The following is a 22,229-nucleotide window of genomic DNA, read 5'->3' as shown; positions in this document are numbered from 1 at the left end:
TCTTACTCATGACGCTGGCCTTTTATGCAATGATAAACAAAGACAGCAGAGCATAAGCCATGGCAAACGCAAACGCACAGATAGAGATGTCTACATAAATAGCCTTCTTTTATTTTCCAAGATTCTCTCCTTCTTCGTACACCCCCATGTACCTCTATATTATATATGACCACCCAGCAGCATGTCATCTCCGAGCGTATCTGTGCCTGGAAACTCCAGGGGTCGGTATCCCATACGAATCCATATCTACTACATCATCAATCCCACTGACATGAGATCCCCCTACGCAGTATTTCAACTCGGAGCTCGCAGGAACCAGGCTGAAGGATAACGACATTGCAACATCCAGCTTCCAGGCGCAGTAACCAAGAAGAGGACCATGCTGGAGCGTCGACTTCCTCGCCAGTGGGAACCTACGAGCGAACTACGAGCGAGCCGCCAGACTTTTGGTAAACCCGTCATTTTTGCGTGACGTGGCCAACCCTGGATTCCAGTTGTGGGTCGCTATTTACATCCTCGGAGGTTCAGACTACCTCAAATGGCTGCTTCGCCTGTGCCACGGTTGGCTTGATGATCAACTCAATAGTACTAGCATCGGGCGAGAACGTCAGCGAAAGCGTGAGGATCTATCAACATACTCACACACACTGATATCACAATATGTATGACATAAGGAAATGTATATTGGACGTTTCGGTGGCTACCTACTGCGTATCCCAACAAATATATTATCCGTTTGAGATTTTGTTTGCAATTATGTTTTTGTAGACTCTAGGGATTCGGTAGATTTGAATCTCCGCGTGAGTTTGAGTTTACACTCCAAACAAAGAATCCATATCCCTCTCAAACATTGATCTACATCATTGTCCATATTCAGCTTATTCGTGACCGACATTTTCGATTAGAGAATGCGCTTGATACAGTCGATAGTACTCAATTTGGAAGTTGAAGAAAGTTTCCAGTATTACCAACAGTCTCATTCCCATAAGCCGGACTACTACGAGAGGAGGCTGACGATACCCCAGAGCAGTTATTCGAGGAGGACTCTGAACTGGAGGACGCCGATGAATATCAATTACAGGAATGGATGACATCAGCTGTACAGCTTATTGGGGATAGTAATCCTGTGCAGAGATAACATACCTGAATCAGCATTCCACTATGGACGGCAACATGCTCAGACTTCTCTCCAGTATCAGACTTCTTCGACAAGATGCGGACCAAGTTGCATCCGTCGCGTTAAGTGACACGGTCGAGCCAGGTACGCCGTTACTAGGACTGAATCAGGTTTGAAAGCCCATATACCTCTATCATCTCTTAGGCGCAGCGCTGAGCGCGTTGCAGCTTGGGTCGCAGTCGGCGAGCCCTTGTCTCTTGGATATGATTCACAAATGACTCCAGCGGTATCCAGTTGAGCCCGAGCCCAATGCAGTAGCCAACGTATACCTCAAGACTCTCCCGTGAATTGAAAAGGTAGATAAGTGAGAGAGGTCCGGAACCCTCTATCTGAGAAAAGTAGGTCACTCTGGATCCGCAACTAGCTCAGAAGGCTAACTCAGCAGTATACTACTGAATAAATGATGTGGCGAGCTAGATCGATTTAACAGAGATACGACAAAGACAGGGTTCCCGGCCCTGGTCAAGTCAAGGGGTTGCTGATATTGGACTTATTTACTGGTGAAAAATTGTCAAAAATCCATAAGATGAGAAGTGTCGAGGCAATTTCTATTGCACAAAGATGCATTCTCCTCAGTCAATATATGCGTCTACAGCTCATGAATAAATAACGCCATATGCAATTGAGCCGAGTTGGCTCATGACCAGATCCATAATATGGGGTTCTCAAGTAAACATAAATAAAATAAAAATGAAAACAAAAACGCCGGCTTGCTGGTCTCCGATGCAATAAAACAATGCCATATATGATCAGATGGCAAAAAATCATCAGAAGTATGAAAAGAAACAAAATCAAGTGATAAAGACAAAGGACAAACAAGAATCAGAATGGTATCGTTCAGTCATATGTTTTGGGTGCAAAATTTATGCACAAAAGGGGCGTGGCCCTATATCTATTTGTGGCGTGGGTCGTCATCTTCCGCCTCAGACTCCACTGGTGGAGGAGTTTGATCACCGCCATCGTGACTAGGGCTCATCTTAATCGAGACAGTCAGTCATGTTTGTTTCTGGAAACACTATCATTATTAGGTGGATTTCTCACCTTATCAAGCTTATAGTTCACCATAACGAGACTAAGCGGGATCAGAGGCAGGGTCACGACGATAGCGAATGTAAGGAGACGGTTCATAGTTTCTTGGTAGGCACGATTGATGGCGAGGCGAGTTGGTGATCCAACTGGGTACTCCAGAGCTTTGGTCAGCTTACCAAAGATCTCACCGGCTTGGGACTTAGTTTCCTCGGGCAAGTATTGCTGAAGCTTCTTGGGGATAAGTGATGTCCAGATAGCGCCGGAGATAGCGGCACCGACAGCACCACCCATTTCCATGGAGGTAAGAAACATCGCAGTAGCAGCAGCAACTTCTTGGTGACTTGCGGATGCCTGGACGCCGAGTTGGACGGGGACATTGAGCAAACCGCCGCCGCAGCCAACGAGGATCTGGGTGCCGAGCACCTGTAAATGCGAAGCACCTTCTTGGCGACACATGCGCATCAAGACTAAGCCTGTCATGTATATGACACAACCTATAGTGACGAAGATCCGATATCGGCGGGTATATTTGATGAGAAGTGACACGGTAAATGCAGCAATGGTGGAAGTAAATGCAAAGGTCTGGGTGACACGGCCAGCGGTGGCCACATCATAATTTTGGACAACTTGAAGATAGGAGTAGAGGTATGGTTGAACAGAAAAATAGAATGCCACTGTGACCCGTTAGTTCTGGCTGTATCATTGTGCCATTGTAAGTGCAAATGACAAGAGAAAAGAACTCACTGAAATACCAAAATGCTAATGCGCAACCAGCAAGAGCAGTTCGCTGTTTGAGAAGATGTAAAGAAAGCAAAGGCTTGGGGGCCAGCTTCTTCGATGATTCATATAAGGGGGTAATAAACAAGCAGATGACACCAACAACCATCATCACAATAATGCTTGGAGTTTTCCATCCATTCTTGGAATTTGCTGCTAGAGTCAGAGGCACCAGGATCAAGGTGACCGCAGCAGAGAGGAGCGTAAGCCCACCCACGTCCAAGTCATACCAGGTCCGTCGCATGATGCTCAAGAGACTTCTTCTGCGTCTCGCCTTTTTCGGTTTGATTAAATTCAACCGTTGAGCTTTGCGCTGATTCAACAGCAGCGAAAGGGCGAGCGGTAAAAATGCAGCAGGCAGGATGATCGCCCACATGCCATAGCCCCAACGCCAGGAACTGGATCGAAGGACAGCACCTGCAATTGTGGGTCCTAGCCATACAGTGACTAGGAAAGGGAACTCCGGGAGAAGTGCCAGGAAAGCACGATTCAGAAGATCACTGCTGTCAGCGATAAATACTTGTTGTAAAATCTGTAGACCTGTTGATCCGGCAGAGTAGAAGATCTGGGCGGAAGCATAGGTTTGGACATTGGTCGACGCGGCCATCTGAATGTAGCCGAGTATGTAGATGAGGATGCTGAGGCAAAAGGCTTCGAAGCGACCGAACACATCGGCGACCTTTGCCATTGGAGGCTTGATCACAGCTATTCAATGGATTAGCAACCTTGTAGATAATACATTGTGCAATAGCGCCGATTTTCTTACCATTGACTACATTTTGCACCACGAGAACAGTGGAAATCAACGAGTGTTGACTGAAGGCGCTAGTGGCATATGCTGATAGTGACATGACAGTTTGCCCTTCCAGGGACGTGCAGAACGCCATAAGGAATATACTTTGTGCCAAGTTAGCGGGGTCGGTTCAAGTTGTGACAGACATGGCTTTGCTGCAAGCCATTAAGCACGAACCTGACGTAGGCGATCATTAAAGATCTAGAAGTCCAAGTCATATTAATCGCCTCAATTTTTCGCACACCTTCCTGCGCTTCCCCCATGCTCGAAACATCACTCGGATCCCCTTCCGTCTCGTAGCCATCGTGCAGTAGCTGTTCTCGTTCATGCGTCTCCATATTGGTGTGGCTGTTTTCCCGCGGTATAGCACCGTAGGATACCCCGTCGCGCGCGTCAAGTAGTGGCATGACCACAAATTAGATGAAATGAAAATCGGACCGGGGTATATGACTCAAGGTATCCATATACAAATAATCATTCGATGCCCAGAACCGACAGAACCAAGAGATCTGATCATAGGAAGGGGATTATACGCGGAGACGACGTCGATCTTGATAAAAAATTTCAAAGAATAGAGATAATCGCCGACACACCCATTTAAAAGAAAGTTCATGCAACATGAAATGCGACGACAGCGAGCGTATCACATAAAGGGGATAGTAATCCTGCTTTTGACTAACCACCGCTTAGGCACCGGCTGAATTTGGGGCCAAGCTGAGCCAGTCAGGTTTACCGTAGACTGTAGGGAAAAAGTAAACACGAGACACCGACAAATCGGCGGGTCGATCAGGGGCTGAATATGCAATAGAAATAGAGAAGAAAGGGAGAAGGTAGGAAAATTGTCATCAAATCAGATCAAATATGGGGCGCAGCGACTCCAGTGCAGAGGAATTGGCAGGCAAGCGCGGCAGTCGATTATAAACTCCCCCCATGGAAGGCTACACACCTAAACCCACTTTGGGGGGGGGGTGGGGGGGGTAAAAGGATCAGGCAACGGAAAAATCAGGATTGAGCGAAGGATAGATCCGTGTGCTGTTCCTCTTTTTTCTTTATTTTTTTCCCCTGCTAGCAAAAGAGGGGCAGCCAACTGTAAGGGGCAAGAGGTCAGTAGCAAACGACGCTTTGCACAGGTAACACGGTGTGTGATTTGTGATTGAAAACCAGTCCCGATCGTCGGTCGCACTTATGCACGTCGATGGGGTGTTGATTCAGGTGAGGATGATGAGAGGCGCGGTCCGAGTTCAGAGTGCCTCAGCATTCCGGCAGCTTATGCACCTAAACGCTTCGAGACAAGTCGGCGATCCGATTATGCAGATAGATCAAGTAAGAGAAATTGCAGTGCGGTTCATCCCGTTCAGCCGATTTCAAAGCAAGCGATGATATGGCGAAGGGAGAAACGCAAAACCGGCTCTTACAGCGGGGGAAAGAAAAAAATGAAAGTGGAGTCGTGGCAAGATGTCAGGCACCGTCAAAGCGGGGGAAAGTTCATCTCTGAATGGATAATCGGGATGTGTCAGAGTAACAAATGACCAGGACCAGGAAATTGGCTTCTCGGCCATTGGCATGATCAGATATGATTGATCGATAAGATATTTGGTCGGAAGGAACCGCCTGGCTGAGCTGGCTGAGCAATCCCTGGTTGTCGCAGGTGGTGGCACTTACTTGGTGGGGCTGAGTTGGGATGACTCTTAACAGCAACATTTGAATGCTTGAATGCTTGAACCCAGGTAGTCTGACTCAACTATGCATACGCAGTACCTGATGAACATAATAGTATTATCATATATGAGATATAGTTGCCAGATAATCGTGCGTCATTCATGTCTATAGAGTTTCGCTGTTATACGCCCCTGCAGTGTGACTGCCGTGCCCAAACACGTGGCTAATGGACACATGATACCTCTTCCAATGTATCATCTGACGCCGCAATGGCTATCCAGTATAAAAGCCACAGTAAGTGTACATATGTAATGTTTCATTTGAGAATACGTATCATTCCCGATGTATCTATCCGATCTCTGGGTGACAGTGAGCATCTCCGTATTATCATGGGGCTTTCTAATACAACCAGGGCTACAAAGTGCACATGTAGATTCATTCCACAGTGTTCACCCCCTTGATTGAGTAAAAATGAAAAATGTATGTATAGTATATTAAATAAAATAAAATAAAATAAAATAGGAACAAGGTCTTTCCCGGGTTCGACGGGGATTTCAGAAGGCAGTTTTCAAGTAAGTAAGGAAAGGGACCAATGAGTGGCTGTTGCCACGTCAAAGTGGGGCACTCACCACATTGGAACTATTGAGCCATACATTAAGGCTAGCATAATGGCTAGAGCCTCACTTTTTGAGTTTGCAGAAGAGGAGGGAAAAGTCAAAAGAAATGTACATTAGTCTGCAATCATAGATTGATCTCTCGAAGGATCTCTCCTTACAACATAGATATGAATGTGGGTGAGCATCCAAGCCACTGCCAGTGGTAAGTCGTGGAAGCGGTATGTCTCGCGCTGCATACTACATATCCATTTAGTCACTCCACCTGGTTGGCAGCTTTTGAGATGTCTCGTCGCCAACATTCCAAGGCTCCCAAGAGCACTATTATATAGTTACCTACAGGCTTCGAAGAAAGTCAAAATCTGCCCAGGTGCATACTGGCTGCTACTAGTGGGTGGTCTTAAGTCGATACAGGCATCAAATAAGCATTATGTGACGTGGCTATCGTCCAAACTACCTGCCCCCCAGATTGAAATTGCGAGATGGATCTATCTCTCTTCTATCCAAGTGACCTCCTTTATTCACAGGAATCACTATCAAGATATAGACTCGGGGGATATCACCCAGTAAAACTTGGCGATACATTTGAAAATAATCGATACGAGGTCCATCACAAGCTCGGATGGGGCGGATTTTCCACAGTATGGCTTGCAAAGAACCGAGAGTCAGCTCACCTCTGGGTAGCCTTAGCCATTATCATCCCGAGCTAAATCTCTGTCAGTCGAGGACAATGAGTCTCATTAAAGATTATGACAGTAGAATCATCAGAATCGAAAGAACTGCAAATGCTGGAATATCTTAAGAATAGACCCCGCGAAGAGCTATCTTCCAATTTTGTTGTTCAGCTCTTGATCATTTTACTCATCAAGGCCCGAATGGGGCTCACCAGTGTCTTGTATTTGAACTACTTGGTCCTACGGTTGACCAGGTTCTCTCAGATTACAACGAAGGCCCTGACAATCTTGAACCAGATGTTGTATTTCGTATGTCTACACAGCTTTTGCAAGCTGTCAAGTCTATCCATAGTGTTGGCGTTTGCCACGGAGGTGACGGCATTTCCCCTGCATATACGATTATTCGCGCCTTATTTAAATTATATCAACTCTATTGTTAGACATCAGTTGCCGGAACATTGCATTTACTTGCTCAAATTTATGGCATAAAACGGAGGATGAGCTATTTAGTGTTATCGGATGCCCAGAAGTTGAACCGCTTGCCCGACTTGATGGCACACCTTTGGGAGATGAATTACCCAAGGAGTTGGTCAAAGCGGCAGAGTGGACTGAGTGGATAGAAGATGATGAAGAAGATATAAGGATCTTTGATTTTGAAGAGATTTTCTTCCATGGACAGGAACCCGAAAAGTTGGCTCAGCCGGGCCTATTGAGTGTACCAGAGACGATTTTCACAGACACATTTGATGACCGAGTAGACCTTTGTCGTATAGGCTACATGGTATGTCAATATAGCTTCCAGACGGGTAAAGAGGATACTGATGATGCCGTGAATTTTAGATTTATGCTTTCCTGTTTACGATATGGCCATTCTGGTATCTTGGAGAAGACGTGTTTCTGGTTTGCCAATTGATTAATCTTGTGGAAAAGTTGCCGGCTGAGTGGGAGTCCAAGTGGAGATTGATGTTGATGGGTTTCAAGTTGAAATCTGGTCATGATCCGATCATAGAAGGTAAGCAGTCTGGGCCATACAAAAATGAGTATGTTGCTGATTACTCTCATAGACGACGAAATTTCGAAGGTCCAGCGAAAGTTTGCTGAGTTGGAGCCTGATCCAATAATTGAACCTCTGCTTCCTATGATGGAAGGATTGATGCGTTTTCTACCGTCTAGTCGCTTGAGTGCAGAGGACGCCCTTGGTATGTTGGGCAACTTGAGCGCTAAATAGTAAATTCTTAGGAGCCATGTTATCTTGGCCTCCGACTGGATCTTGCCAGTGGAAAAGAAATTGATTGCATTTTCATACACAAAAGTACCAAAGGCTATAGGAGTCCTCCGTGCATACCTCAAACTATTTAACCACCGCCTATACAAAAGAATATAGTTATCATAGTTAATTACGTCTCTCAAATGGCTCTATACATTATCATCTTACTCCAGGTCAATAACCAGATGTCCAAAGTTAACTTCCAACTCCCCACCCTCCTTCGATGGCCGCGCGGCATAAACACCAACCCAAGTTTCCTGCACGTTCTCCTCCGAAAAGATCCAAGTAACCTCCCGAATAGGCGACTTTTGCACCCCCTCAACCAAATACACCCACAAACTGCCATCTGGCTCGCGAACCAACTCCACCGTCGCAGCCTGACCACCCGACGGCACAGAAAGCAAGCTCCAATCAGCCCAGTGATCCTTCGCAACAGTGCTAAGATGCGGCTTGCCATGAGTCATTTCGATACCTGTCTTCACCCACTTCTGAGATCCGTCGGCGTTGTTCAGGACGATGATTAGTCCGCCCTGGTCATATTGCTGTGTCCATTGGGCATTGAACGCGACACGGGCTCGCTTGAAGGACTGCAGCGGAACGATTTGGTAGATGATTGGCGCATTGAAGGAGAATGTGTTTGGGGGCTTGGCCCAGACGTCTGTGGCGGGGTGTGCTTTCAGTACGAATTCTTGGGGTAGAGAGCCCTCGCCTGGAATTGGATCATTTGAATTGACGATGGTGAATTCTGACATGGTTATTTAAGCGTCGGCTTGAGATTATCGGGGTAGTTGTTCGGTGAATGTTGAAGGGAAATTCGCTATCGAGGTGACGACATGACACTGCGGGGTTGGATCGCCATGCGGGGAACCTTAAGTAACCATGTTCTAGACTTTTTTGAACAACAATAAGTATGTAGCTCGGAAGAGGCAAGTCAACGTGGGAATTAAAATAAACCTACAAAGCGTATAGATCTCTATATAGCTGGGAAGATGGCGGGCTTATATCAACGGCTTGGAATTGCCATGATATCCCCGCTGAGGGGTAACTTGAATCACTGTAGATAACACCGAGAAGCATCCCGACATGTTGATCAGTATGAGCATGGATATAACATAATCTCCTTTGAATGTCAGCCTATTTACTCAATCTACCATAAGAGCTAGAATAATGTCCGCAGATCGATTTATTGACCTCCTGAAGATTATTGCGAATAATTTGAGTCAGCGGGGTACTTTCGCGCATAGCGCCCAGAAACTATAGTATCAGCTATTTGAAACTAAATATCTATATACTAGTACCAGTATAGCATGAGAATGCCAATGTTGAGTCAATTCCAATGAGAACGCCCATATCGAGAAGCAGCAGTCAACCCTCCAAGTAAAAAGACCTCAGTACTTCATAGCAAAGCATCATATTCCGGCAATAACAACATCCAAAGTCAACATGTAGGCAGTATTGGTATTCAAATAATATTGCTTAATTAAGCCAGACTCATTCAACCGTGTTGTTGTTGCTGTGATGGTTTTTCATCTTGCCAGGCAGCGACCCAATGCAGCGAGTCGCGGTCTGTTTACTTTCTTTTCTTCTCTTCTTTTACTTCCTCTCCAACCCCCCTCACCCTTCCACAACACACCACCCCCATTGATAAATTCACATTTCTTTTGTGTCTACCTTCGCTTAGGCCCCAGTTCTTCACCATGGCGCAAATCCTTGGCCCCGTGACAGGTCTAATGCCCATCTCGAAAGCGCGCGTCGAGGAGGTTCGCCGACATCATAAGATTTTTGCGGCGTGCATTGAGACTATAATAAAGAGACGAGCAAATGTTCAGACTGTCAGTATATCCAGGCCATATCAGCGCTCAGATGGTGGCTATTTGACGCGAGAATACTGACCGAGAAAACATCAGCAGGGCGTGATGGGCAATCAAGCCCTCGATGGCAATGAAAGAAACGAAGGCAGCAAACAATCCCGCCAAAATGATCGTACTATGATGACAAGCGTCATTGCTCTTGACGATCTTCCTTCTCCTGAACCCGAAGAGTCGAATTCTGAAGTTTCTCGAGTCGGAAACCCCCCTCACGTTTCTCGACCTGGCAATCACTACAAACCGACAAAGGCACCCGAATCAAACGGAGCTGCCCGTGAACAGAAGAACAACATGGCCAACGACAAATTCTCCTTGGCAGAAAGTACCCACGCGCCATACAGCATCAAACGTGAGGTGTCTACTCAAGGACGTTCAAGCAACAACATGGATTCTTCGGAGATGACTGGGAACCAGGAAGAAACTGATAAAAATGTTCGTATAATCTTCCTGGAAGATGGGAGAGAGACCACAGCCCATAGTTTTGTGAAGTCATTTATCAAAGCTATGAGAAATCATATGCTTCCTTCATTATATCAATGGAAAGCTGACAACATTCATTTTGAACAGCACGACAGAGCGGGTTTGTTTGACTCCCAGGCCTACGCCTCTATTAGTAGTCATGCCTCTACGAATACTGACAAGCCACGTTCCTTCTCTCCAGGAAGCACTGGAACAAACCCCGAAGCTAAAACCTTTACCTCAAGTGCTCACTTCAGCCGTGGCGTGCAACCACCAGAGGTTTTCATGAAGCAATTTCGTGAAATGCAACTCGCCAAAATGGCGCAGACTGGCAAGCCCACTCTCTCGCGTCGTCGCGTCATTTTCAAAAATCTCCCCGACTGGGTCGAATTCAACGACGTCATGTGCCTTGTTTATGGGGGTTCTATTGATACCATGACCAAATCAGGAGAGCATGAGATGAGCGTCGATTTCATTGACGAAGATACCTGCCAGATGTATGCCGACATCTACAAGGATGGAATCCTCATTTGCGACCAGGTCATAACCGTGGAACTTGGTGAAACTTCCGAGCTCAAAGAGGCCGTGAAGACGATGGTCGACGAGGGAAAATCTCGTGTTGTGAGCATTGAAGTACCTGACCAGACAAAGTTCGCAGATATGCACGAACTCTTCACGAACTATGATCTTGATCACTTCACATACTCGGTTGATTCTCACAAGGCAGGCCTTCTTGAATCTCTTTCCTTTTCTTTTTACCATGATCTAAACATGCTGATTCTTTTGACTGGATCCATTATAGAATGGTCGTGCCTATTTCTTTCTCACCAGCTTGACTCAAGGCGACGAACTGCATCGCTTTTTCAGTGACGACCGGGCCTGGGAGTCTTCCAACCCTGAATTCTTACCCGACCCGTGAGTTTATATCGTTTTGATTTTTTCGATAAGACTTCGTTCAATGCTCATTTTTATCTACGAGTAGTTGTGCTGTTGCTTCTTCATTCCACGCCAACACCTTTCCGGGCTCTGGCATGGGAGAGGCTCTTGTGAACACCACCTAGTGGCTTCAAAACACTGTCAGATCTCTGGAGTGAAGACCGACCACCGGAACTCATCAATATGAAGAATATCCTCACGAAGGAACTCGAGTCCTCGAAGAACACTAGTGACGTGGCCAGTGGAAGAAGATGAAAGGGGGAGGGGATTTGCTAGTCTGAGACGAAGTCGCAATCATTTTTCGGGGGTGATTTTTCTTTCTTTCTTTTCGACCAACTACAAAGGGTAGCTTAGGAGGTGTAGTCAAGAACTAGCTAAGGGATCAATCGGATGCAGTCTCAAGAATGCCAACCCAGCTCTGAGCACAGGCCATTTGAGCATTCGGAAAACCACATCCAACCTTAACATGTTAATCAAGTTACTCGAAGTACTTCCATTAGATCCCCCGTACTCTGCTAAAAGCATCAAAGTGATCCAAACGCCACAAACGTAAAGATGCCAACTGGAAATAGCAAGATCAAAACTCCGTACACGAAGTACTTCCTCATGCACCATCCCAATCAGTCGTTCGCACAAGGCTCCCGAACGAGACAATACACGGTCCAAAGACGGCAAATCCCGAAGAAAATACAATATACTATATCTCTACGAGTACAGTCACGCCATGCAATGAACGTCAAATACCCGGGTCCAGCCCAGGACGAGCATGAGGAGTTCATCGCGATCGTGACTAGTTTACCCGAGGCGATGGACGACGGGAACACAGGCAGTACTCCGCACGAATCAGCGGATAGATCGCGGCCCCTCTTTCTACATTTGAGACTAGTGCTGATGACCACTGACAACGTGAGGATTTGTGGGAAATTGGCTTGGTCTAAGACAATCGTGGTCGGTGTTCAGCCCAGTAAATACCCAATTGGTACTTTTGTTGGACTCCGGGCTTGCGAGATTGAATGGGTATTGTCCACCACGCTTGGACCATGTGGATATATGTTCCACAATCCACATTCAGCCACTGCGAGCTCTAGTTCCAGAGTTGACGCTCGTATCTGTATTTGTATTTGTATCTGTGCCATGTACCATGTACTAAGTACTTCTATACGCAATTCGGGATTGTAGCAACGAATACCTACAAATAGATTGTATTTTCCAACCCATAATGTTCCAGACATGAGTATGTAGGTAGTCACAAGCTATTTTGGATTCTGGATTCTAGATTCACATATAGTCTGGGCCGTATCTCGTATTCGGCGCATATTCCACAATCCAAGATTAGATATTGGGGGCCAACACAAGAAACAAGCGATCAATCTAGAGATAAAGATACCACATACGGAGTACAGTAATACTGTACATACTATACATCAATTGATACCTGCAGCGGGGCAGACGAACTTCATCCAATCATATGCAACCTAACAATAACCCAAAACAGCAAAATCAGTCGAATCCCTCGGCGCCTCCAAAAGCCCCGAGAAAACTCCAAGTCCAAATTCCGCACCGAAAACGAAAAATAAAAATAAAATTAGTAATAAAAAACACTAAATAAAAATCTGAAAAATAAGACCAAAATTACCGTTGAAAAGAAATCCCACGCAACACCAACGCTCAAATCCTTTAGAAACTACAGACCCATCAATCATCCCAAAAAGTAGATTCGTAATCAATTCCCCACCGCACGAGCAACGCCCTAAAGTGATAAACAGGGCAAAAACGGCCCCCAACTCCACCTCCATCCTACATCTGTACATCTCTATGGAGTACCCGACTGACTCGCTCGCAGTTGCGACGATCCTTGGCAAGAAGCATGGAGAAGGAATGGGATTCCTTCGCTCGCCGCCGCTATTCCTGTTTACTCCTAGTCTCGCATTTAGCTTCCATGGTTGTTTAGCTCTGTCGGCATCTTGACTCGCGGTGATCCTGAGCCGCAACCCCCGAGGCGATCATGGGGTCTTTGCTGTTGTGGTGGAATACTGTCGCATTCAAGTTGGGGCCATATGTGGACTTTGGTAGCATTGATGGGGCTTGATCATGCGGTACCGAGAATCCTGGTGTTGGTGCTTGGTGAAGGGGCCTTGTCGCGTACACTGTACACAATGCATGGGTGGGACTGTACACGTGTAGGTAGGTATGTAGCGTGTGATTTTAATTTTAGTTTGGTTATCTAGTATGTACATAAGGCGGGAGAGACTAAATAAAAAAAACAGCGTTTTTTGTTTTATTTTATTTTATTTTATTTTTATTTTAGATTCTTTAGGCCGACCATAATGTATACAACTGTGTATGTTAAGCCGTGAACGTAACCATGACATTCCCCAGACACGAGTGTCATGTCCATCAGACGTCCCGTTGCATGAAACTCTATATGCCTCGTGGCAAGAACGACAATAGAATGACTAGAAGGTTTTAGCCGAAATCCTTTTCCAAGTTTTGTGCCGTGATCTACGGGGAAGAAGTCATCTTCCTTCAGTTTCTTACCACACCGTTTCTTCAGGGGGTTCTCTCGCACTACGTAATGAACTAGCTCCATCCTAAATGTTTCCGATTCATTTCCTCACGCACCAGCTCTACTTTTTCATATGCTCGAATACCGGGTTTTCAAACTATTAATTGTTCAGATGACTCTAGTAGGTTTCAGTACCGATTCCTTCACTCCGTGCATATGTAGTCATCGCCGAACTAGGTAATGAAGAAATCGAGCTCGAATATACGAAGTAGCTCTAGTGTCAATGAGTCAAATTAGCAATTTCCAGCACTCCATCCTAATTTACCATCATGATGATCCGAGTTCGCTCTTGAAATTTTCATCTTCTCATCTCCACCAAAATCGTGATGCTAGCCCCAGCTAGCTCCGTCGTCGGGTCTTCGGCCCCGGGGGCAGCGGGCAGCCAAGCCTGAGGCCAAGAGGATACATAGGAGTTCTATCCGAGTAGAAGCTAATTGAAAAAGCCACCTTATTCCACACAAAGTAAGTACTTCGACGATTCGCAGGATTAGGCTCCATGAAAATCACAATTGGGGGCCAACGCACCCCGACACCCCCGACATTTAATGAATCCTTCACAGAACAATCTAAAATAGACTTTAGTTCCTGGATAGCATTAGCACAGCCTTGGATCCATTTATCTCGGACCCCCGAGTAATGCCGCGACCTGTCATTTGACGAGACGTTTTTGCCCGAACAGAAGGAATAAATAAATGCGTTGATCACGTACGTATGAACGAATAAGACAATACACTATGGGTTATTGCATCGGTGGATTGATCGGCTCTCGGTTTCGTGGGCGGGATCTGCATTTTGCGTGGAGTGAGTACAGTAGGTCAGGGGCGATCATCGTGATCAACACCGAGCTAGACTTCGGTTCCTTAGTGACTCCATTTTTTGTCTTGTCTGTCGGCATAGATGCCTTTATGGATAGGGTCTTTATCCACAGATAATCTGTTAATAGAATAGAACATGATCATGATGTTCTATATTGCATCATGGGGTGGGAATTTGCGCTGTGCAGGGCTGCCGAACCCGGTCCACTTACTCCGTACTGGATACATACATGTAGTGATTTGCGCTTTTTCTTGCTAACCTTGACGTAAGGCTGGCTGTACTTGCACCAAAGTGTGAGCGATTAGTGTCCGTGACCTATTGGGGAATTTGTGCATTGATTAAGTTTATGATTGACAAGGCTACTCCTACGCATGGCGTAAGTAGTTAGTATAATGGAGTTGACTCGAGCAAGTCGGGAATTTTGGCCTTTGCTAAGAATAGGGGCTTTTTCTTACAAGGCTTAACGAAGATTTGGGTCAAGATGACGAGCACTTTTGTATTGAATATTCATAGTTTTGGATTTTAAGTGGTTCCAATGATAGTTGTAATAAAAAGACATGAGGTAGAAGGGCAATCATGCCGTGAGACCCTAGTGGATCATAGATAATAGCGAAAGACAGTATAGCCTCCCAAGAAGATCCAATAACGAAGTTAGATCCATAACAAAATGACAAAAAGCCTCCAATGCCAAGTAAAAAAACAGCGCCAATGAGGTATATGTTGAAACGTAAAGACAAAGACCTCTCCAAATCATGATAAGAAAGCTAAAAAAGAAAAAGACCACCGTATTTAAATAGAATCAAAACGAAATGAACCCCTCCCAGATCACACACCACCAGCAGCCATCCGCTGCTGATGCTCCTGCTGTTGGCGCAGCACAGTCTCCCGATCCTCCCTCATCCAAGGATACCAAACATTGGACCACTCCATGACTCCAAAGCGAGGCGCACCACCCTCACCACCCAAAGCAGCACCATCACGCAGAAACTCCCCATCGCGCATCCTCCTCTGCTCCCGTAGCGTAGGACAGCTCTTCTCCTTAATAAAGCGATAGAACTTGCACTGAATACCCTGGAACCCACGACGCTGCCTAGAAGGAAACTGGCGATTAAAGCTCTCGCGCACCTCCTTCCACTCCTGACAGAGATCAACACGGTGGTACCAGATGAAGTACATCTCCTCTTCTTCGTACTTTGGGCGAGGAGGCCGACGACGATCAGTACCGTTGTTGCTGGAGCTACTGGAGACGGAGTCGTAGCGCTCGCGTGGGTGGTACGGGTCTGGTGAAGAGTGCGCTGAGCCAGGGCCAGGTCTGTACGACAGGAACATGTGGTGCTGTTGCGGGTTCATGCTGCTGCTTGAATTGCTGCTGACGTGTGTTGTAGCTGTTGACGCGGCACCAGGGCTTGTGTCGTGGTAGCCGTGGTATCTACCGTACCAGTACTGGTTCGGGCTTGGGGGGTAGCCTGGTGAAGGTGTGTAGCCGGAGCTGTGTAACGAAGGTGGTAATGTCGCGTGCTGTGAGTATGGGGAGTCTGTGGAGGTGTACTCCATCTCATCACTTGAGGGGTTGAGCAATGCATCGATCTTCATCTGGCTTTGCCTTTTTGCTGGCGGATGCGCGTAGCTCTCTGTTTGGGCCATTTTTGCTTTTCTTTTTGGTTGCTCTGAGTTGATCTCGCTGAGTGCGCCCTTGTAGATTGTTTGGATTTTGTACAATCAACACTTTGCGACAATAGGTGTAGGTTGTGTTTCTTATAGATCTTGTTTGATTGTCGCAAAGGGTAATCCACAAAATGTCCGAGGTAGTTGTTACTCTTGAATCGTACCACCAGAAAGGTATATCAGGACAATTCAAGAATTCAATATCAAAGATGTTAGGCGTTATTTCTTTCCCCAATGGATAAGCTCTTAAGTAAGGCGAGGGAGGTCGGTCGAAGTAAGAAGGGTGAGAAGAAAAGAGTTGGTTAGAGTGAAAAAAATTCGAGCAAGTGGAGGATTGAAGTATAAGATCTCAAATCCTAACTAAAATAAAATAAAATAAAAACCTTCAGGACCAGAAGAAAGTCAAGGTTTATAGATCGAAAGAATTCTAGTCGTGGCAGATCACCTGGAGCACACGGGCTTAAAAGAAAAAAATAGATAGAAAATAGAAAATAGAAAATCCACAAAAAATAATAATTATAATAATTATAATAATAATGAATTTACGAATTTATAAATATAAAACAAATCAAAATCAAAATCAAAATCCGAAAAATAAAAGTCCCAGGCTAATTGCGCTGTTGGGTGCAGGGTACCAAATACGCGGGTCGGGCTGGTCGTCGCTCCTTTGGCCCCCTGTATAGTTGTACCGCGGATACACGACAAGGCTCCTCTTGGGGCTAACAGGGGGACGACTCGACCATCGGTTCCACCCCCAGAAGACCAAAGAGGGTACTTGAACCGGTGAACCAGACAGGGTGCCTCCGACTCCGCTGTTTAACTCCGCGAGACTTACTAGGTTCTGCGCATTCCTACAGTAGTCTGTCTTGTCGGATTTCATGTCGCCACTGTCGAAATTGATATCTCAAATTCCCAACTGGTGGCGATCTACGGCCACACTCGGGTTCTCCGCCTTAAGAAAAGGAGCTTTTTTTGTTTTCTATGGATCGGGTAATTTTGGTTCTTGGATGATCGGCCACTTTTTTTATTATTATCCATTTGATTTCCATTCCAATCCACTTGATTTGAATTAACACCCTGATACTGTAGACTAAAGTTTTTGGATATAGGATGTTTCTTTGTCTCGAGACGCGGCACTTTTCTTCGTTGGCGGATTTAGTTTTGGAGATTTTTATTTCTTATCCTATTTCTTGATGATACTATTTCGACTGGCAAGACAATCTCTTATTCTCATCCTGTCTCTTTTCACATAAAAAATAATAAAATAAAATAAATTGCAACATGCGCCGTTTATTTTTTGTAACTTTTGTTTCAACCAGGATACGTAAATGGAGAATGCACAGTACGCGGGGGGAATCCACAATGCAAACCGCCAAAAAAAATATAAAATAAAATAAAAAACAGAGGGAAAATGAGTACAGAGTACACGTCTAGCATTAGTCTCTGCTACGCATCGCCAAGCTACGGACCTGAAAGAAATGACAAATTGTGGAGACGCGCCTGCGTGTAGTTAGTGTAACTAGTATACGAGATGTGTTCCGTATTGCAGCGGCAACGATTTAGAGAGACAAGCGATACATCTATAATGTATTGTACATTTACACAAATAGCTCGATTTGATACCTTCGACTAAACCGTTGAGATATCATTCAAGTAGATCATTGCAGGATAAATTACCCGTGCCAATGCTCAGACGCTGGGGGGTATGGTGTGCGTCAAAAAGGGAACGAAGTGCGAGCGTCAATACGCCCTGCGCAGAACCAGAAATGATAGGCCAACCGCCAAACACTGAACATAATGCAGGGAACAGATTGGGCAGGGAGCCATGCAAGCCAATCCTAAACAGCAAGCAACATTGCTCTGAACAGGAAAAAATGTCATTCTCATGCAGAATCAATACTCGATCACCATCAATATGCTCGCGTGTTCTATTTCGGTGATGTGATGTGATGTTTCAATGCCTAACCCACTTTTAATCATTTTTTTATCCTTCATGTGAGCAGCATTAGCTGGCTACATACTGTTAGAGGGCAAGTATGGTGGATAAGACGCTCTGACCTAGGGACGTTGAAAGACCCTCTTTTTTTACTTTTCTACCATTGCCTGTTTGATGATTTTTATAACGAGTTATTTTTTTTAGTTGCGCGACATGACTCGCACGTTGATACTAGAGTGGGATGGAAACTAAAGAAGTCAAGAGAAAAACCCAACAGAAACGCACCGCGTCTATTGGACCACCAAGAGTCACCTGTTGCGACGCTCGCCGTGGCACCGGGTGGCTCTGGCGAATGAACAGAAGGAGCTAATGCGGGCTAATGCGGGCTCAATTTAGGCCTCAGATGCAGAGGGTGGGGATGTTGCGTCTGCCAACGCATTTGCATCTTTCGCGACCGTTTTGGAACTGTAATTTACCACTGCGTCTTTTTTGTAGCGGGTCTGATACTGATACTGATACTGATTTATTTTTTATTTTTATTTTCCAAGGTTCGGAGTATCTCTCATTCAGACTGATCATCATTAATCGAAACAAACCCTGGACAAGTTGAGGGGGAGGCAATATTCCAGGCAGAACGTATTTCCAATCCCCGTCCAACCTAGTGTGATTAGCATGAATCAAGTATACAGAGTTGCAATGGATCAACTTGAACCAGCCCTGAATATTTCAAATCCCCGAGACCAAGCGAACCATGGTTGAAGGTATTGAGACCACTCCAGCAATATAATTTGCGCGTGGGGAGGAAACGAGAGAGAGAAAAAGGGCGTGATGCGTATTGGCGATGGCCCCCATCTGCCATCGGCAGCACCCGGGGGCACAGTCCAGGGAATTCCCACTTATAATTACAGCTAAGTGCGAGGTATCCCGCTCGGCTCGTGTGGATGTGCAGGCGATCCAGCCGAGTTGCACCACTCCAACTCTACTCCCCACTCATACCCTTGAAAGATGGAGAGTCGAGACTCCAGTAACTCCAGCAGAAGCTCCACTTTACCCCTCGAATCATCTGAGCAAAAGAACCTCGAGATGTTCCAGCATGGAATCTGCCGCATGAGTGATGTCAGGTCCTTCTTTGTTCAGTGTTAATACCCGAGTTGCATGCGAATGGTTTTTTCTCTCTCTTTTTCTTTTCATTCGACAGAGAAGGGTATTCTTCGGTCTTCATTAAGGCTTGATCAAGGGTAGTAGATCATCATCTGCAACGGCTAACTACTAAGAATTTCTTCGGATTTTAAAAATCGTCAGGCTTGAAAAACAACCCCAAAATTACCCGAATACGAAACAACCCTCGCGGAAGAATAATAGTTAGAATAATAAATTACAGTGCTATCTGAGGCGGATACCTAGTCGAGGGGGGCTGGTTTTGGCCCCGGGGTGGATTGACCATACGTAACAAACTGGTGGTCAAGACGAGCAAAATAATGGATACATACTAACTACCCCCTTGTAGGTAAATGGAGACCCTACAAGCAGATACACATGTAACTGCGCAATCTCAACAAAGCTACCACGTACTCCGTATGGAGACAAAGCACGACAATCCTGAAGCCCGCGCAAGCCTCCCAATTCAATAGTGGCAATGCTGCCCCATTTTTCATTTTGAATCTTGCAACCTAACCGCCAAAGATCCCTGTCTATTCCCTGTCTCCTGCGAAGGAGGAGAGCGCATTTCCTCTCTTTAGTTGGCAATACAGACGACACACCCCTTTTTTATCCCTCATCCTGCAGGCCCCGTAACGCCTTGATGAGCGGGCTAGAGCTCCCGGTTCCGTGCAGATCAAGATCAACATGGCCCCGGGGGATGCTAACCTGTCCTGCGACCCCCGCCCGGTTTCTTTGTCTCCAGAACAAGATCCCCACTAGGTCCAATCATCGGACTCTTAAATGGCGTTAGTCGCGTAGCCGCAGTGAGTAAAAATCACGTGTAGGGGATACCCGCCCGGCAACTCCGAGTGGATTAGAAGAGCGAACCAAGTAAACACAAATGGAATTCCAAAAACTGGATTACGAAAGCATTCCAAGCGATGTTAGACTGGTTGCTGTGTTGGGAGAGGGTCCGAGGCGGTTGATATTCCCGACAAGTTACCCATGGTTCTCCATACGGAATACTACATGGTGAAATGGCGTCAATGTGCTGTCAAAAGATGAAGCAGGGATAAAATCTTGGAAGAGAACGAGCTACTGCGTAGATCTGACCGGAAAAAAATTTGTGTGAACTGCGCCCGGCCCATCTTGTATCCTTGTCACTACGAGTCATGTCCTGCATGTTACATTCCGATCTTAGCATTTTCAACGGCCACGGCGTCGACTAGGGTGGAACGTGGCGGGCTAATCAAATCAGACAATAATCGATCAAAACAATAAATACCGTGGTCTTCCACCAATCAGCAAAAACCAACATCCATGCCGGGATGTGATGGGCTGAGCTGGGAAGATATTGAAGGGGGATGTAAAGTCCGATGTATCGATTCCTTGTCGATCCGCATGTTCTCGTCTTTTTTGCTTTGCCCTTACCTCAAGATTTGCAATCATGCCTCTCCCCTTTGACCCGCTGTTTTACTTTTGCTTTTGGTCGAAATGGGTCGATCGGCTTGTACTTACAGGATGATTTGAATTTATGCCAAGGTTATCTATGCACTGTGTTGTTCCGATCAAGAGCCATGGATTTATCTACGCCAACGATGGGCGACGCCATGTTCCTGTACGACCCCCGCTAGCGATAGACGCCGTCTGCAACTAGACCCAGGTGGAGATAACTAGTACCAGTCCGTATGGAATCCGTAGAAGCAAAATGCGACAATCTACAGGGATGTTCAAACGAATACCACCTCATAAATGAGGCGAAGGATAAAAATAAATGATTGAATCCATACTCAACCCCGAAAATCAAGTCAAGGCGACCAATATGGTTCTATTCCCGATGTTGGAGAATGGGGTCGATCATCATCCTCTGCGGCATATTAGAGAGGGATAAAAAAAAAAAAGGACTCGGTGTAGCGAACGAACGATGTGAGTCGTCATTCGAATTTACACACTGCAGTTAGTTTGGAGGGGATCCCTGCAATTTTGGTTGCGCAGTCACTGCGCAACCGCGCCAATGTATGCTGGTGGGAGGGGGTGACAGGGCAGGATCCCGGTCACAGAGACTAAGACTGTGCAGTGCTCCGTTGTTGCAGGCATTTATTTCATTTATTTCAATTAAGAAAAAAGAAAAAGAAAAAAGAGAAATAAATAGTAATAAGAATTTTTTAGATAATTTTGACCAACAAATAACACGCCAGAATGGGGCAAAAGGAAGAAAAACGGGAGGTTCGTTTCTCATCGCACCCCCATATCATCTCTCGTAGCGCGGAACTAGATCAGTGATGATCACGCATGAAATGAGGAGATAGTCTTAAGGGTAGGGCACAGCGTTTCATATTTCGCGCTGAGTGAAAATCAATTACAGAGAAATGCTTCGGTTCAGGTAACACCCTCCACTTCAACCCTGCATACAGCCCTAGAAAGATCCTAGATTTGCAAAACCTAACCCACAACCCCGAGCTACGCCGGACTATCACTCTCAAAGGACGCGTGTCATGCCGATTACACGGAGTGCATCATGTATTTGACATATGCCAATCAAAGTCACAGCGGTAACAAACCTTGGAAGAAGACAAGGCTGAACCGCTGTATTATTCGCGGATCAGTCCATTCTACCAGCCGCCCTAGTACTTTTGTTCTGTAGATTCAGCGAACCAGCCGTTTGCGATCTAAGGCTTTGCCTTTTTTGCACCCCTGCACAATTACAGTGAAGCGCTGTTGGTTGAGATAGCTCTTGCTATTGGCTATGCATTATGAGGTGTGCGCTGCACGGTCGGGGATGATCTTTGGTCGGCTGTTTGCACAGTAATACATAATATTTCCCCCCTATTTTACCATCGTAATTAGACGCTG

The 22,229-nt window shown here is 45.8% G+C and overlaps 5 protein-coding genes across 5 annotated transcripts; 2 read left to right on the top strand and 3 right to left on the bottom strand.

Moving 5' to 3' along the window:
- Nucleotides 1–2,069: 2,069 nt before the first annotated feature.
- Nucleotides 2,070–4,183, bottom strand: mirC (siderochrome-iron transporter MirC; the record flags this gene model as incomplete). The annotated part of the gene is made up of 5 exons (XM_056918664.1): nucleotides 2,070–2,153; nucleotides 2,219–2,880; nucleotides 2,951–3,688; nucleotides 3,750–3,880; nucleotides 3,954–4,183. The coding sequence occupies 5 exons, from the start codon at nucleotides 4,181–4,183 to the stop codon at nucleotides 2,070–2,072; spliced, it is 1,845 nt and encodes a 614-aa protein (XP_056781822.1).
- A 2,615-nt stretch (nucleotides 4,184–6,798) lies between these two features.
- On the top strand, nucleotides 6,799–7,951 carry N7478_002449 (uncharacterized protein; the record flags this gene model as incomplete). Its single annotated transcript, XM_056918663.1, is given in 5 exon segments — nucleotides 6,799–7,032; nucleotides 7,047–7,095; nucleotides 7,164–7,504; nucleotides 7,564–7,735; nucleotides 7,788–7,951. 5 exon segments carry the CDS (start codon nucleotides 6,799–6,801, stop codon nucleotides 7,949–7,951), a joined length of 960 nt encoding a protein of 319 aa, XP_056781821.1.
- A 203-nt stretch (nucleotides 7,952–8,154) lies between these two features.
- N7478_002448 (uncharacterized protein) lies at nucleotides 8,155–8,742 on the bottom strand (the record flags this gene model as incomplete). Its single annotated transcript, XM_056918662.1, has 1 exon — nucleotides 8,155–8,742. One exon carries the CDS (start codon nucleotides 8,740–8,742, stop codon nucleotides 8,155–8,157), a length of 588 nt encoding a protein of 195 aa, XP_056781820.1.
- Nucleotides 8,743–9,687: 945 nt separating this feature from the next.
- Nucleotides 9,688–11,508, top strand: N7478_002447 (uncharacterized protein; the record flags this gene model as incomplete). Its single annotated transcript, XM_056918661.1, has 4 exons — nucleotides 9,688–9,822; nucleotides 9,898–11,025; nucleotides 11,120–11,232; nucleotides 11,379–11,508. 4 exons carry the CDS (start codon nucleotides 9,688–9,690, stop codon nucleotides 11,506–11,508), a joined length of 1,506 nt encoding a protein of 501 aa, XP_056781819.1.
- Nucleotides 11,509–15,460: 3,952 nt separating this feature from the next.
- N7478_002446 (uncharacterized protein) lies at nucleotides 15,461–16,279 on the bottom strand (the record flags this gene model as incomplete). The annotated part of the gene is made up of 1 exon (XM_056918660.1): nucleotides 15,461–16,279. The coding sequence occupies one exon, from the start codon at nucleotides 16,277–16,279 to the stop codon at nucleotides 15,461–15,463; it is 819 nt and encodes a 272-aa protein (XP_056781818.1).
- Nucleotides 16,280–22,229: the final 5,950 nt, after the last annotated feature.

This window comes from Penicillium angulare (genome assembly GCF_028827245.1).
Source record: "Penicillium angulare strain IBT 27051 chromosome Unknown utg000003l_segment0_segment0, whole genome shotgun sequence".
Taxonomy (NCBI): domain Eukaryota; kingdom Fungi; phylum Ascomycota; class Eurotiomycetes; order Eurotiales; family Aspergillaceae; genus Penicillium; species Penicillium angulare.
This window is presented reverse-complemented; position numbering and strand designations above follow the sequence as displayed.